Source organism: Epinephelus lanceolatus, chromosome 3 (assembly GCF_041903045.1).
Source record: "Epinephelus lanceolatus isolate andai-2023 chromosome 3, ASM4190304v1, whole genome shotgun sequence".
NCBI lineage: Eukaryota > Metazoa > Chordata > Actinopteri > Perciformes > Serranidae > Epinephelus > Epinephelus lanceolatus.
Genome location: NC_135736.1, coordinates 10,736,212 through 10,751,551, shown reverse-complemented (window position 1 = coordinate 10,751,551; position 15,340 = coordinate 10,736,212). Strand labels below are relative to the sequence as shown.

At 38.5% G+C, this 15,340-nt stretch overlaps 1 protein-coding gene across 1 annotated transcript; it reads right to left on the bottom strand.

The window, feature by feature from the left end:
- Positions 1 to 736: 736 nt before the first annotated feature.
- On the bottom strand, positions 737 to 13,540 carry slc34a2a (solute carrier family 34 member 2a). The gene is made up of 13 exons (XM_033623086.2): positions 13,032 to 13,540; positions 11,379 to 11,442; positions 11,148 to 11,258; positions 9,020 to 9,148; positions 8,630 to 8,773; positions 8,387 to 8,498; positions 7,533 to 7,725; positions 5,692 to 5,787; positions 5,472 to 5,592; positions 4,920 to 5,087; positions 4,686 to 4,802; positions 4,194 to 4,318; positions 737 to 3,278 (listed from the first exon to the last, which is right to left on the bottom strand). Exons 1-13 carry the CDS (start codon positions 13,053 to 13,055, stop codon positions 2,712 to 2,714), a joined length of 1,971 nt encoding a protein of 656 aa, XP_033478977.1. The 5' UTR covers positions 13,056 to 13,540; the 3' UTR covers positions 737 to 2,711.
- Positions 13,541 to 15,340: the final 1,800 nt, after the last annotated feature.

Here is a 15,340-nt window from a genome sequence, read left to right as displayed (position 1 = left end):
TCTGAAGCAAGGGGCCCTGACTACACTGCTTTTTTGTGAGTGGTCACAAACTAAAGAGGTTGGGAACAATGGGTTTAATTTATAATGATACACTGTGTTATATAAAGTCATCATATGTTGTTTTATGTCAAATCTTAGTCTGCAAAGTAACTAGTAAATATATAAATGTAGTAAAGGCAAAAGCACAGTATTTCCTTCAGAAATGTAGTTGTAGTGGAGTTAAAGTATAAAGTTACATTAAATGTACATTAAAGTATATTTTGAGGTATTTTTTTTCTATTTCACTACATTTCAGCAGGAAGTACTGTGCTTGAAATACAATACTTGAGTAAATGTACATATTTACTTTGAGTGTCAGTTGACCATGTGGAAAGTGTCTCGTGGTTGTTCGTGCGCTTTAGCACACTTGTGCACCCTCCATATTGACATATTGATAATCCATCTCCTGTTGTTTGCACATGGTTTAGTGACATGTGACAGTATAGCGGTCAGCATAGCAGTTTTCCTGGACACTGGCTGTGTTTCCCCAGACCTCCTCCCTTTTATTATAATTGTTCATTCCTGACATGCTTTACTCAGAAAAATATTCAGATAACAGAGATAGAAGAGCAATAAATAGTCTCTTATCATACCCATTACACAGAGTCAGATAGAAGTTTTGCTAATGAGGGGACATTTAAAACAACAGGTGTAGTTGTTTTTGCCAGGTGAGCAGAAAAAAAAATTAATCTTTCAGTTAGGTAAAATCTTTTATTTTTAAATGTTCATAAAGGTATTATGGAGACACAATATACAATCCATTATTAAACATTGAGAGTTAAAAACATTTAGTAAGATGCACATCCATCAAATTTCAATCTCCATATTCCTTGAATACAATTATCCCTCTTAATTACAAAATAATTTTTACACCATAAAACGATGTGGTAAGGATCTCAATGTGTCTTTTATACACAGTTTTCTCTCTCTCCCTCTCTCTCTATATATATCTATATATATAAAAACAAAACAAAAAAAACAAAGAAAAAAAAACAATTACACCTGACAGAAATGTGGAAACATTATCAACATATCTGTTCATTATTTTCAAAGTCTGTGTCTGTCAAACCAAGCCTGCTCTCTGTCTAGAAGGTTTTCTGCAGATGTGTTTGTAAGTGCACAGAGGCCATGGCAACCTCAAGGGTTTTCACATTTTTACAACCTGGAGTAGCTTGCCTCTGTTCTTTTAATAACTGTTTATTATGAATGCAAGTTATTGACTTTATTCAATTTTAGAATACATACAAACAATTTGTATTTCATCATTTTAGTATTATCATTATAAGATAAAATCCAGTAACCAATTTGGATAATAATTATTTAATGCCATCTACGTGGCAGTTTCTTCAGCCTATTAGAGCAAAAGTTAGAAACTCAAATACTTTTTTTTTTTTTATTGTCCACAAATCCCATTAAAAGACCAAATATTACAATTAATTGAGCTAACAAGCACTGATGGTGGTGCCAAAGCCTGAATACATCTCCACATGGCATAGATCTCTGTGTCCAAGAAGACTAAAGGGCCGTTTTAAATGTAGTGCATTGTCTAAAGTGCATGGTGCAAGTGCATTTATGGTGTGTCCAACTCCAGATTTGCTAGTTAAGCAGTGCATAATCTGAACATATACTGAATGTTTTCTTCATTAATGATGTATTATTTCACCCACCTGTGCAATACATCTGTGTGTCTGTGTGTATGTAACAAGTGTACGTGCATTGTGAACCCGGTGAACCAGGTAGACACATCTTACTATCTGAATAATACGCCCTTTAAATAGCGGGAAAATACTGCACTATTGACTTTAGACCATGTATTTGTTGGTTAATGACTAATTACTTTGCTGCCTCATAATAGCAAGATGCCAACATTGCACCTGACCACACCTCATTTTAAGACCTACACACCCATGAGTGCACAGATGGTCACAAGTACATTTGCTTCTTACACAATGTGGGCGCTCACTGTAAAAATGACAGCTGCATTGGTCTGAAAGTAGCAGTGACAGTAGGGCTGTGCTATGTGTAAGATAGGGCTTTAGGAGTCTACAGTCAGCTTTGAAAGGCTAAATGCTAACATTAGCATGCTAACATGATGACATTAGCCCCTTATACACTGCCATTTTGGTGCCATTATTCCGCCTTGCCATATAAAAGGTACAGTTGCGGAATGGGGGAACAGAGTCGTCTCGCCTTGAAGCTGGTGGGGATGGGAAAGGATGAGTATAACATTTTGACAATGTTTTATGGGTGCCACCCAACCCTAAAAAAAAGCAGTTAGCAGTTAGCAGCTAATTCAAAGAATAAGACAAGCAACCAAAAATGTCCACAAATCGGGAAAACAATGAGGTCCCGAACTTCCCTCCCCTCCAAGCAGAGGATGAGATAAACTGAGAAATGGACTAATGCATTGTGGAATTTGTTGAAAATAAGAACAAACAAAAAAAAGAATATTGCCAGCCTTATCCTTTGAAGGCCACTTCAGTTTTTATCAGTTCTGTCTGGCTCTTGATTCGCTGAGAGTTAGAATTTCTTACATAGAATTTCCAGTCTTACACTGGAGGAATGACATAAATATTACTTGAATTTCAGAGTTTTGCCTAAATTGATTTGGTCCATAACCAATGCACTTCTTTGCATCATACACAAACAGTCACACAAATATATATGAAATCTCAAAGCCGGGTCATTTTCAGAATCTTTAGCTCTAAATTTATCTCATTCTCCATCTCCTTCTCTGCACTCATTGCAGGGTTATCGTACACTGCTGGGTGTGATTTCTTGTCATTGTTCACAGATTCTTTGTCTCTGTATTCTTGGTCATCAGCAGCAACCTGGCAGCATTTGCAGCAGCAACAGCATTTGGCGGTAATCACACCAACCACTTTGTCCCAGGGAGCCAGGGAATGGGCCCAGAGAGGGAGGAAGTCCCAGGATCTCAGTACTGCAGGCAGACACCCGGGTTTCCGTTTCTGCAACATGTTAATGACCATGATGGTGATCAACATGACCACCAGAGGTACTCCAACACCCACCAATACCTGCCAACCGGCCAGCGACAGGCTGAAGACAAAGAGCGGTAGAATGAAGAAGCAGCAGATGATGTAGACAGCAGCGAACCAGCGGTAGGAGGCCGTGATGTTGCCCAGGCTTTTAGCCAGCCGGATAGGGATGCGGGTGAAGGGGACTGGATACCACAGAATTATGCCAGAGATGTTGAACAGGAAGTGCACAAGGGCAATCTGCAAATAATGTGGACAGGCTTTATTGATATGCTTCAGTCATTATTGTTGATACTACATACATACTATTTTATTAAAAAAGTCACATAATAAGAAAATAATACAAACAAACTACATCCAAGTTGGCTGTAGACCTGTGTGCTGTGAGTTAGAATAACTGTTTCTCTCAATGGAGTCTGGTGGCTTTAAAGAGGGTAAAAGAACAGCTTTGGTTCTACATCAGAGCTATCTGACGGATACAAACTCATACTGATTTTTTTAGGTGGTCCTTTTTTTAGATGGTCAAAATAAATTTTGCTGTTGGCCCCATACATAGCCAAAAGACTCCTTTAACAAAAACAGTAATTTTACCTCCCAGAACACAAGGAGATGCTGGTCCATTGCTGTTAGTTAGTTATTGTGTGACTTTTGGAACTGAACTAACATGGTGTCCTTGGGCTGGGTGATGAAGCCATACTAATAACTATCTTGATATAATCTGCCCTGATAGAAATATAGTAAATCTTTTTTAAATCTTTGAAATAATAAAACCACAAATAGGGCTGTAGAAGGGGGCAGCAATGTACCTTAAATACCAGTTGCTACCTGCCATTAACCAATAGAGGCAGCAGAAGTAGCAGAGGAAAAAGAAGATGAGATCAGCCACCAAGGTGGTAGGGAAACATTATAACATTACAACATTAACACTACACTTTATTCATGTATGAAAATGATAACAGCTTAAATTCCCTTAAAAGTAAGTATGTTTAGAATGATATTTACAGAAATACAAAGTAGGAAAAAAAACAAGCTTACTCTACCTGATCATTCTCATATCCCTGATAACTCAAAATCAGTTAATATAAAACCTAATAAAACCGTGAATGTGGTTATTCTACATGTGTGCACTTTGTGTTGTTTGTGTGAATTACTGACCTGTAGAGCATTAGCCAGTGTGTCTCCAGGACTAGCCATAGCTGCCAGGATGGCTGTGGTGGTTGTGCCAATATTTGAACCCAGAGACAATGGGTATGCTCTTTCTATGCTGATGACACCAATACCTATCGAAAGAAATGGGACACAGATTAAGATACATATTTTAACACCCTCTCTTGGTCTACTATCACTACCATCACTTCCTATGTCTTTCCTGTTTTACCAGGAATTAGTCACATTTATCAGCTTTAAATCTTGCTCCCTGTGTGCTCCGTAGATCACCCTACTGCATTCAACCTATCTTTTACATTCTTTTACTGCTAAGATGTCACACAGACTAAACAACAAGATACAGAAACATTAATAAGGCACAATCATCAATTTATGGTAAGTTCAAGTACAAAACAGGGTACAGATTTTTAAAATGAAAAACACATAGAGATAAATGAATTGGATGGATGGATGGAAGGACGGATGAATGAATGACCTCACCAACAAGTGGAGTAATAGCAGAAGTGAAAACCGAACTGCTCTGCACAATGAAGGTCATGCCAGCTCCAACTAAAATAGCAATGTAACCTGTGACCCAGCCAAATGGAAATGGGAAATCTGCACACACACACACACACACACACAAACAGACACACGACATTCATGTATGACTAACCAAAGCAATCACATTCAATGCATTTTTATTTAAAAGAAACAGTGTGCAGTGCTGCTCACCAGTGTTAAGGATCCTCTTGATGACTGAAGCAACCTGTCCCTTCAGCATGGAGTTGAGCAGCTTGACTATCAGGATGAGGCAGGAGCAGAGCACCAGCAGAGACAGAGCCAACAGGATCAGACCCACAGCCAGGTCAGGCAGATTCACGTTCACAAAGAGATGCTTACCTGTGGACACACAGACAAAAACACACACGGAAGTTCTGAAATGAAAATGAAATGACTCTATAACAGACAATGATTTGTATCCTCTTCGTTTTAAAGCTGCAATAATGTTTTTTTCTGGTCACTAGGGGGCAAAAGAACTCCACAACAATCTGAAAAACATACATTCATATACTTTATCACTAATAAAGTAGTTATAGTTGATGTGTTGGTAGATGCTCAATATTTTTTGCTTGAAACAGCTGTCTGCTTCTCTTGTAAATGAACTCAATACATTGAATCTGCAATACACTGAAGCTGCATAGTTAAGATGCTTAGTTGATTAAATGCATAGATTACTGTTTTTGCATTGAAAAAATTCATTAATTCTGTGAAAACTGGTCTTACATTTCTTGACATTGTACGTTTTAGAAATGTTCTTCAGTGTGAAGGTGTAGTTGCCATCGACCCAGCAGAGAGACGGAGACGTACAGTTCTCTGGACCAGGCACTGTGACGTTCATTAAAGTCTAAAAAAAAAAAAAAAAAACAGTGGCAGTTTGACAAAGATTATAATCTTCCGGATATTTTTGGATATTTGGTTTGTGGCTGACATGTTTTGTTCTTACTGTGTTGGAGAAGGTTTGGCACCATATCTTGATGAGACTTTTGTTCCTGGCTTCTGGGTCTCCAGTGGCAATCCCACTAATAACAGACTGATCCAACTGAGTCGGAGAGAAAGAGAACAAATGTACAGAAATACAAAACCATGATGAAGATAATGATGCTGAATAATGGCATTTCATCTTTCCAATGCACTGGTGATTTCATTAAAGGGGACCTTTTATGCATTTCCTTATTATATATATATATATAGAGAGAGAGAGAGAGAGAGAGAGAGATACATATGTATATATAATTTTAGAGTGTCAATGCATCACAATTCATATGTACACCAAGCCAGTAATTTGCGTATAACCCACATAATTGGGAAGGCTGCGATCATGTGGCCAGTGCGTTGACGGGAATGTATAAAGAAGTAGTACATGTAAAGTAGCAGGTTGGGGTGGTGGATGACACCACTTTTCAGAACCATGTGAAACCAAGTGAACTTCATTTTAGGGTCTGTCATCACCATGTCTTTTTTCCTAAACCTACCCAAAGTAACTTTATGGAAAGTAACTTTACATTTTATTATTAACATCATTCATAGGACGCCCATACGTTTGATTTTATACAAACTAATGTATGAGGATATGTTGCATGTTCTTATTAAATGTGGCCAAAGTTTTAAAAATAGAAGTAAATTAAACATATGTAAAAGTAATTCCCAATGACTGACCAATCAGAACAGACTGGGCTTTTTCGGGATGGGGACTTAAAGAGACAGACACTAAAACAGAGTGTCTCAGAGGGTGAATACAGGTGTTCCAGCACAGAAAGTATGAAGGAATAAATTGCCTTTTGAACATTCAAGCATGTAAACATGTTCACAAACATGAACCCTAATAAATTACATAATAGGTCCCCTTTAAGATAAGTTTTAAGTTAGAAGAAGGTACTTTGGAGTTCAGTAGTGGCCCATATAGATAACCCCAACAACAGTGCAGTATCTGCTCTATCAATACGACTACTGTTACAGTATGTTCACCTTCTGTCTTGAGCTCAAGGGCAAACTAAAGAGGATGGCAATTATACAATCTGTTTACCACACAGTTACTGCTGCTAAAAGACACCATCTACCCAGAGGAGGTTATTTCATACACCTGCAGGGAGGAACTGATTGGTAATCAGTGGTGACAGGTTTATAGACTTAACCCTGAAGCTAAATGACTACTCGCAGACTACTAGCTGTGCTTTTGTACTGGCTGGACATTAGCTTTCATTCTGTCTTTGGTTCAGTACAAAGTTTTTTTTCTACCAGTGACAATACGATGGATTAAACACAGTGTTGCATAAAGCAGTTCTTTTTTTCTTTTTTCGGATTTTGTAGGCTGTTCTGATATTTTGCAAAAAACAAAAAAGTGATTTACAGTTTGCACTTTGCATCTTTGATCTGCTAGTGAAAGGTTAGAGATTTGATCCAGGCATTAGATGCACTGACTGCATTGCCAACTGAGGCTCCTTAAACAACATTACAGCTCATTGTAATTCACTCTGGATGGTATTGACCGCTGAATTTCAAAATTATAATGGTGTTGAGATAAAGTCTTTCAGATATTTGTAAAAAAAAACAATCATGTCTGATGATATTAAAGGTGCTCTGTGGAGTTTTTTTCATGTAAAACAAACAAAGGTTATGGTTAGATTGTGTGTCCTTAAGGTCTATTTTCTTCCTCATAAATTTGCAAAGCTAAGTTTTGAAATTTTTAAACCCAACGACAGTTGCAGTCCTGAAGGATACATTTTCTTCAGATTTGAACAATAAAGGTAGTTTGCACAGTTAACACCATCAGAAATGACGTAGTACCTCTATAATTGACTCAGTGAGGACATCAGTGATCACATTCAACAGGTCCGGGGCCTCTCCGCTCTCAATTTTGAAAGAGTCAATGATCAGCTTGGTGACCACGTACAAATAACCAGTGGCAACCTCCAGAGGCAGTAGCACCAGCACAGAGAGCCAGTTGAAGAAATCGTGCACTGTGGCCCCTGCAAACGCCCTGGGTACAGAGTGAGAGGCAGTAGATTAATGCAAAGTAATATGAGCTACATATTGTTGCTTTCCAGAAAAAAGTCATATTCAGCAAGCAGGTAAGCAAAACTATATGATAATGGTAAGGTGTCTCCAAATTTTGTGGTTTTGCAATTTTTCAGATCAAATTAAGGATCAGAAATGAAAGATTAAACATGACAAATCTGTATATTTTAGGGCAAGGATTTAATTATGTAGGTTAAATAATGACAGTCTAATGGATTGTAAATTTCATCTACTTCAAATAAAACCTTACAAAAGGCTTTTTTTCTTAGTTTTTGCCATTATGTATGTGCCATACTTTTTTTCAGACTGCGAATTATGTTTGATCTGTAAAATGCAAAACTTGCATGTGCTGTTCTGATGAATCTAGGACTTTGTCACCAGTGTACAAATTTTTAATTTTTTTTTTTTTTTTTAAATTAAGAATTTCTGTGTCTATTTTTATAACAGGTCAGTGTGTTACAATAAAATAATTCATCAAGGTCATGCATCATGTTGCATGTGAGTGTAGGATTTGTCCTGATTATGTCTGCATATTCTTCTTGTTCACAGCAGAACACAGTGTTCATGAGAATTGCAAAGACAGGCAGTGAAAGGTAGCCATCCGTGACCTGAAAAATGATTACCTGCGAAAGGTGCTGCGGTCACCTGCCTGCGTCATGGCAACAAGTGTGTTGGTGACAGAGGTGCCGATGTTGGTGCCCATGATGATAGGAACAGCCAGCTGGACCGTAAGCACTGCCAAAACAACACAGGACCCCTTCATCATCAGTCCTCCTTCTCACCTCCAGCATCATCTTTCATACATACTGTATGTATTCTGCAAATGCATATTTGTGTTTGTGTAAAGTGTGGAGGCCTGTACTCACGTCCAGAGGAGACCATGCTGACTACTATGGAGGAGGAAGTGGACGAGCTCTGGACCAGCAGAGTAACCAGGACACCAATGACAAGTCCAGCCAGAGGGTTGGACAGAACTTTGTTGTCCTGGAAGATGTCACCTGCTGCTTTACCTAGACAGGATGAACATAGGAGCATATTTAAGAAATGAGTGCTGTGAAGAGTGATAGAATATAAATCCCAGTGTAATGCTGTGCTCTTGTGGCTAAGACAAAGACTTCCTCACAGAAGACAATATGACAAGTCACAGCAGAAAACATTAAGCAATTAATGTTATCAGAAACAAGTTGTCCTACTATGACAAGTCAAAATGTTCAGAAGTTACAAAGTTCATGGGTCATCATTACATTAAGTGTTACCTCCAACAAGCTGGAACGCTGAGCTGAGGATGTCCAGAGAGCAGATGAACATGTAGAGGAAACCCAGCAGCAGGACCAACTTCCCCACTGACACCAACACTCTCAACACCTTCCCCTTGGTATCCAGAGCTGGGACAAAGACAAAACGTGAATGGGATTAAACACAGAATAAAAAGAGAAAACACTTTTTATTTAGAGGTTTCTCCAACATTTCCTTTATGGGCCTTTTTTTCATGGCAGACATTCACATTTGTCATTAATATTAATATTAGTTAACAATGGCCCTGATCTATTTAATTGTGTCGGTAGGCCATTTGTTGAGCCAGCATGCAAAGCAATACAACCCTGAGACTGACAGCTAGATGGAGCGTAGCCCTTATAAATAATAGTAATCGCATCTGTGGTTTTCCTGCTATGACATGTTAACATATCAGCTGTGTAAAATACGTATTGCACAGCCCACAGAGCTGAGAGTCATAGAAAACAATCTGTGCCTGCAGTGTGTCAGCAGCTCAGCTGTCTGCATGGCTCCTGACTTTATCACATCCATTACTATTTATGACCTCTAGTCTTTCTAAATAATCTGAGCAATAATACTGATTGGATTTAATGAGGCAATTATGTCTTGGAGTTCAGCCAACAAGAGCACTTACAAGAAGTATTCACCGCAAGTTTTAATGTTTCATTGTTTAACAACATCGAATTAAAACTGATTATTTGTGGCTTTTTTTGACACTGATCAACAGAAAAAGTCACATTAAATCTACTTTGGTAAGATGTTGTTAGATGTTAAAAGACAAGCATGTCCTAAGGAGTGTGAATACCTTTTTATGGGCACTGAAAAAAGGAGTTCCTCCAGACATGTCGGGGGAGAACGGGGTTGATTGGAACACTTATATATCAACACCAAATTACCCTCCATTACTCACAGACTACTTAAACAGTAACAAAAATAATATGATCCTTGAACTGATACCAGTGTCTGCTAACATTCAAGTTTTAATTTTCCAAAAATTCCACTCTGGAACGGTTGGGACACCTTGTTCTAGGCTTAAAAAAAAAAAAATAATAATAATAACAATTTAAAGTGAAAAAAAAAAATGCAGTCTAAATCTAAGCACCTTATATTGACAATATTACTTGTTCACACATTCTTATAAATAATAAACATTTGTAAAGTTATTATATGTTCAAGAATTACTGAGATATGAAAGGCTGTCTCCTGAGTCTTCATCTCAGTGGTACCTATCAGCTCAACGTGGTTGCCTTAGGCTAAATGTAGCCTGTAGATTTATGGAGACTATTGGGGTTGTTTCATTTAAATATAAATAAATACAACTTGAGAGTTTTAAAAAGTAAAATAGTTAAACTCTGCAAATTCAAAATATACTTATACATCTCAGCAGTCTAGATCTCAGCATGAACATGACTCAAATCATAGTAAACATGAGCTATAGGTTGAATTATTCAGTCAGGAAAAGCCTTTGTCTTGTTTTTATCTGTTTCATGTTGACTTGTACCATGGTAGGAACTATAAATGATACGGACCCAAATGCCCCCAGGAGAGCAAGCACACTTTGGACTCCTGTCCTAGCTACTTACAAAGATAGCTAACACTAGCAGCGACAGATAGGGCAGATAATCAGCTTTTCAACTATGTTTTTGTTTTTGTATGTAACAAAAAAATGTTAACAAAAGAGCCAAAAATGTACTTAAACTCTAGATTTCAGAGCTGTGAATAAAATGTGAGGAATAGCCTACTTAGAAAACCTTCACTTTGAAATTGAAAGTAAAGAGGGTGTGACTGAGTGTGAGTATGGTGAATGGCTTAGGCGTGGTTGCTTTCTAACTTGCTAAAAAGACATCGTCCCAACTGTCCCCACTCTCCCTGAATGTATTCATATTTGATGCACAGCTATGTACTGTTAAAAAAAACAGCTCCTCTGTGGTTATGTAACAATGTTATGTGGGACGCTTTATCACATCTACAGTAGGCTATATGTGATCCATCAGTAGGCATGTAAATGTATTACTTACTCACCATTCATATCTAATCTGGTCGCCCTTTAAAATGCAAGGATAAGACAACACTGTGGGCTTAATTGCTAATAATGTTACAGCTCCTTACCTGACCATGGGACCCCTGTGTCCTTCAGCTCTGGCAGATCCCATGGGTCTGTGTCCTCCTGCTCTTCCTCAATCAAAGCCACAGTGGAGTGTGCAGGGCTCGCTTTGACCTCTAACGCAAAAGAAAAAGCTATCATTTCCTTGTACAACTTTATAAATCAAATTATAAAACATGTACCTGTTATCTTAATTTGTGAATAGCCTTCTGTTACATATAAAAAATGAGACCTACCTTTGCCCTTATTCCCTTGTTTCTCATTGGGGTCTTTGTTGCAATTGTTTTGAGCAGCCATTGGCTGAAAGAAAGAAAAAAAAGCAAAAATTATGAGGATTTAAATCCAAAATGATGTATATCCATCATGGACAATGTTTGCTTCTTCAATTTTGTGTGTCACTATTTGAAGGTCACAGAGAATTGACAAAAAAAGAATGTTCCTAATTTGTGCCATTTGCTAAATATGTCCTCAAAAAGGCAAAGCCATCTACGCCATGGTTTACTTTTGTATTCTTTTAGATACTCAGTAGCTGTCTAAAACAAGATGATATGACTATTCAATTAAATGATTCATTTTCTTTGATATTTTTGTCTGATATGCAATGATGATTGCTGGGTCATATGTATGTCATTTTGTCCAATGTCAAGTCTCTATTTGTGTCAGTACATGCATGATAGCTCGCACCAGGGCCCATCATAATACTTCCTTGCGTCACTTTGAGAACAGTACCTAATTTAAGAATTCCCATGCGTTATTTCCAAGGCCAAGATAAGTTCAAACAATATTTGTGACCATGAGCTACTCTCTCTTAAAGACAGGGAAGTATGTCTCAAACTTGTGATGTCATAAGGTATAAAGTCTGGAGCTGCTCCATGGACAATGGACAGGAGACTGATTTTGTGGATCCACAGAATATTCGTTTTCTTTATGAGCTCTATTCTATTGTAGTGTTCTCACTTCTGAAACATAAAATGTACCGATAAAATCACAACGTTCCCCAGGGTGCTCTCACTGTCATGTAGAAACTCTTTCCCATTCATTGTCTGTGGAGCGGCTACAGACCTTACACCCTATGACAATTTTGAAAATGGGTGTAGTTTCCCTTTAATTCCTCATTGACTATCGGCCAAGTCTATCTAAGTAACAAATCACCATTACATTTTGACTGTCGGGGCATCAGGTTCAGAGAAATAACACATACAGACACACACACACACACACACACACACACACACACACTTTCCCTCACATGCCAGGGTATTGATCTTATCATCACATGGTCCAGCTGCAGTAAAATTCCATTCAGACAACAGTATGACACAAAGAGAAAGCTACCAACTAAATCAATATTAAAAAATGTGTTACACTTGGACTGAGATATGTTTAATCGGTTTGCTATTTGAATGTCTTCATTAACCAGTGATAAATTCTCTTACATATAAATGTATTCATATTGTATCATATTATTCTCTTTTATGTATGATTTACCAGTGTGTTTTTTAAATAATGGGTTATATTGACAATAGTATCATTGAATAATTTTTGATAAACATTAATTTCACATGTCATTGGTCAGTGTGTTCTGTTGTCATTCAATAAAACATTTTTATAGCAGTATTGATAAATTGTTTCTACTAGTCTGTCATTGGCATTAATCCTTTTTTAACTTAGAAGTATGACTTTGTACATCAACCCTTCTTACCAAACTAGTGGTAAAGTATGTTAACATCATAATGTATAAATCTCACCATTAAGGCATGTGGGCTTTTTATTTCATTTCTTATTTTATCATCATTCAAACTAAAAAACACAACATGATATTCCAAGATTTTTCAAGGTGACATCAGTAACAAAGCGTACAGATCAATAGAAGCCATGCTTGTCCTCACCTGTGGCAGGCGCAGCGAGTCCATGCTCCCTGTGTGTGTGCTGAGCTCACCTGAGCTTCAGGTTTAGAAGTGCTTTCTCCACGGGGGCGGGAGGGTCCGTGGAGGGCAGATGAGGTATGATGTGCAGCGTTCACATCACCGGGGACACTTTCGTGTCATAGATAAGCTGAACACACCTTTCAAACCTTGATTCGTCTTAACTGACGCTGCTGTAATCTCTGCAACTTGTGCAATCCACCTCACATGGTACCTGATAAGTCTTGAGTGGATGGTGACCACCTTCACCCGCACCTACACCTGCTGTTATCAACCTGTATGCTTCACCGAAATACCTTACTGGTTTTACGCCTAAGATTCATGTGAAGTTCTGTCTGTTTTGCAATTGTGTCCATCCATTTGAAGTAGAAAGTCTTGCAGAAGAATTCCTGTATCGCCTCAATTAAAGTACTCCACAGCCCTCAGAGTGATGATAGCTCCTGCTGGTGGACCCATGGGAGAGGAGTGGCAGAGAGAATGGCACCCCTGGCAAAGGTTTATCCCACTAACAGATAGACCACATGGGGGTGGGGGGGTTGCCGGATGTGCACTGTGTCCTACAGAGTTTGTGTATGTGGGGATGTTCTATTTTTGGCACACTGAGATTTTTTTGTCGCAATCTATTGATTCTCTTAATACAGCTCCCCATTGTTCAATACTCCAACATATCAATGAGGCTTATAAAACTATTGATGATGGCTGAGAGAACTTAGAGGAGACTAAGTCAGCTTAGGCCACACTGATGCATTGAATTTCCATGGAAGCTGTGAACTCACAATGTTAAGTGAGGGCATCCTCTTTTACAGCCTCTATCTCTTTTTCTCTCAGCCGTGCACACACTTACAGTCACCACTGCACGTTTACACCTGAATGCACACGACACGTACACTTAATGTATCCAGGGCATGTCCTAATGAAACACACTCATGCTTAATTTCAGTTGCCAGTTTGTTAGGTAACTCTAGCTCAAAACTAATGCAGTCTAACACAACAGACTTGTATTAAATCATGAATAGCTGGATTGATGATGTTAGACAGTGGCCTCCGGTAACTGATGAAGATATCTTAAATGAGTACTGATATTAATATAGAAATTAATCAATTGTTTGAGCGATAAGCAGGAAAGATTAGAGTAATAGGGAGATAATAGACTGTATCACTAAACACTGTGTAATATAACGTCAGCATACGTTACGTGTGCTGACGTTAGCTAGCAGCGTGACATTTAATCATTGTGGACAGGCTACGTGACCATCACATCATATTGAAGGCGATCAATATTGATCGCTTTCAATATGATGTGATGGTCGTCTAAAAGGCGGTGTAAAATTTGTCCGACCCATCCGGAGCTCAGGTAATTTTGACCCTCAATCAGAGACCTGTAATTGCCGTGTTTCTGGTCATCGGAGGCCAGGCGATCAATAAAATATTCTTGAATACCTAAAACAAAACACAAACACGTGTTGTTGTTGTTTTTAGTCACGTAGCCTGTCCATAATGATTCAATGTCACGCTGCTAGCTAACGTCAACACACGTAACGTATGCTGACGTTATATTACACAGTGTTTAATGATACAGTCTATTATCTCCCTATTACTCTAATCTTTCCTGCTTATCGCTCAAACAAATGATTAATTTCTATATTAATATCAGTACTAATTTAAGATACCTTCATCGGTTACCGGAGGCCACTGTCTAACATCATCAATCCAGCTATTCATGATGCTGTCACTGTAGAGAGTCAGTTCACAATGACAGCATAATGAATTAATGACTGACACATGTCACCGCCGCAAGATGGCGGCATACACAAATCACTCGCCGAATTCGTCTATACAGAGAGGAACAGTAATGCAGCACAATTAAACGGCACCGCAAATGACAGAATCCATTGCACAGCATTGAAAACATTAATGTTAAATGTGCCAGTAGGTGCCAGTAGGTAATTTGCACCCACAGTGCACCCATGTCACACCAGAAACGTGCTTGAGCGGCCCAAGTTCCCATTTGGTTCGCTCAAGTGACCCCACAGTGACCCAGCTGACCCTCAGGTGCCCCTCTGCAGCCCAAATGAATTTAGGACTGGTGCTTCCTGTCATGTCATGTTGCCAGTAACTGAATGGATCATAACTGGGACAACAAAGGAAACAATACACCTCTATTTTTAGTTTTATCAATAAATGTTAGGCTATTGATTATGATCTAGTCACTCTTCTTCTCCCCTCTGTCTCTTCCTCTCTGGATCTGCTCTGGAAAGACAGATGTGCTCTAC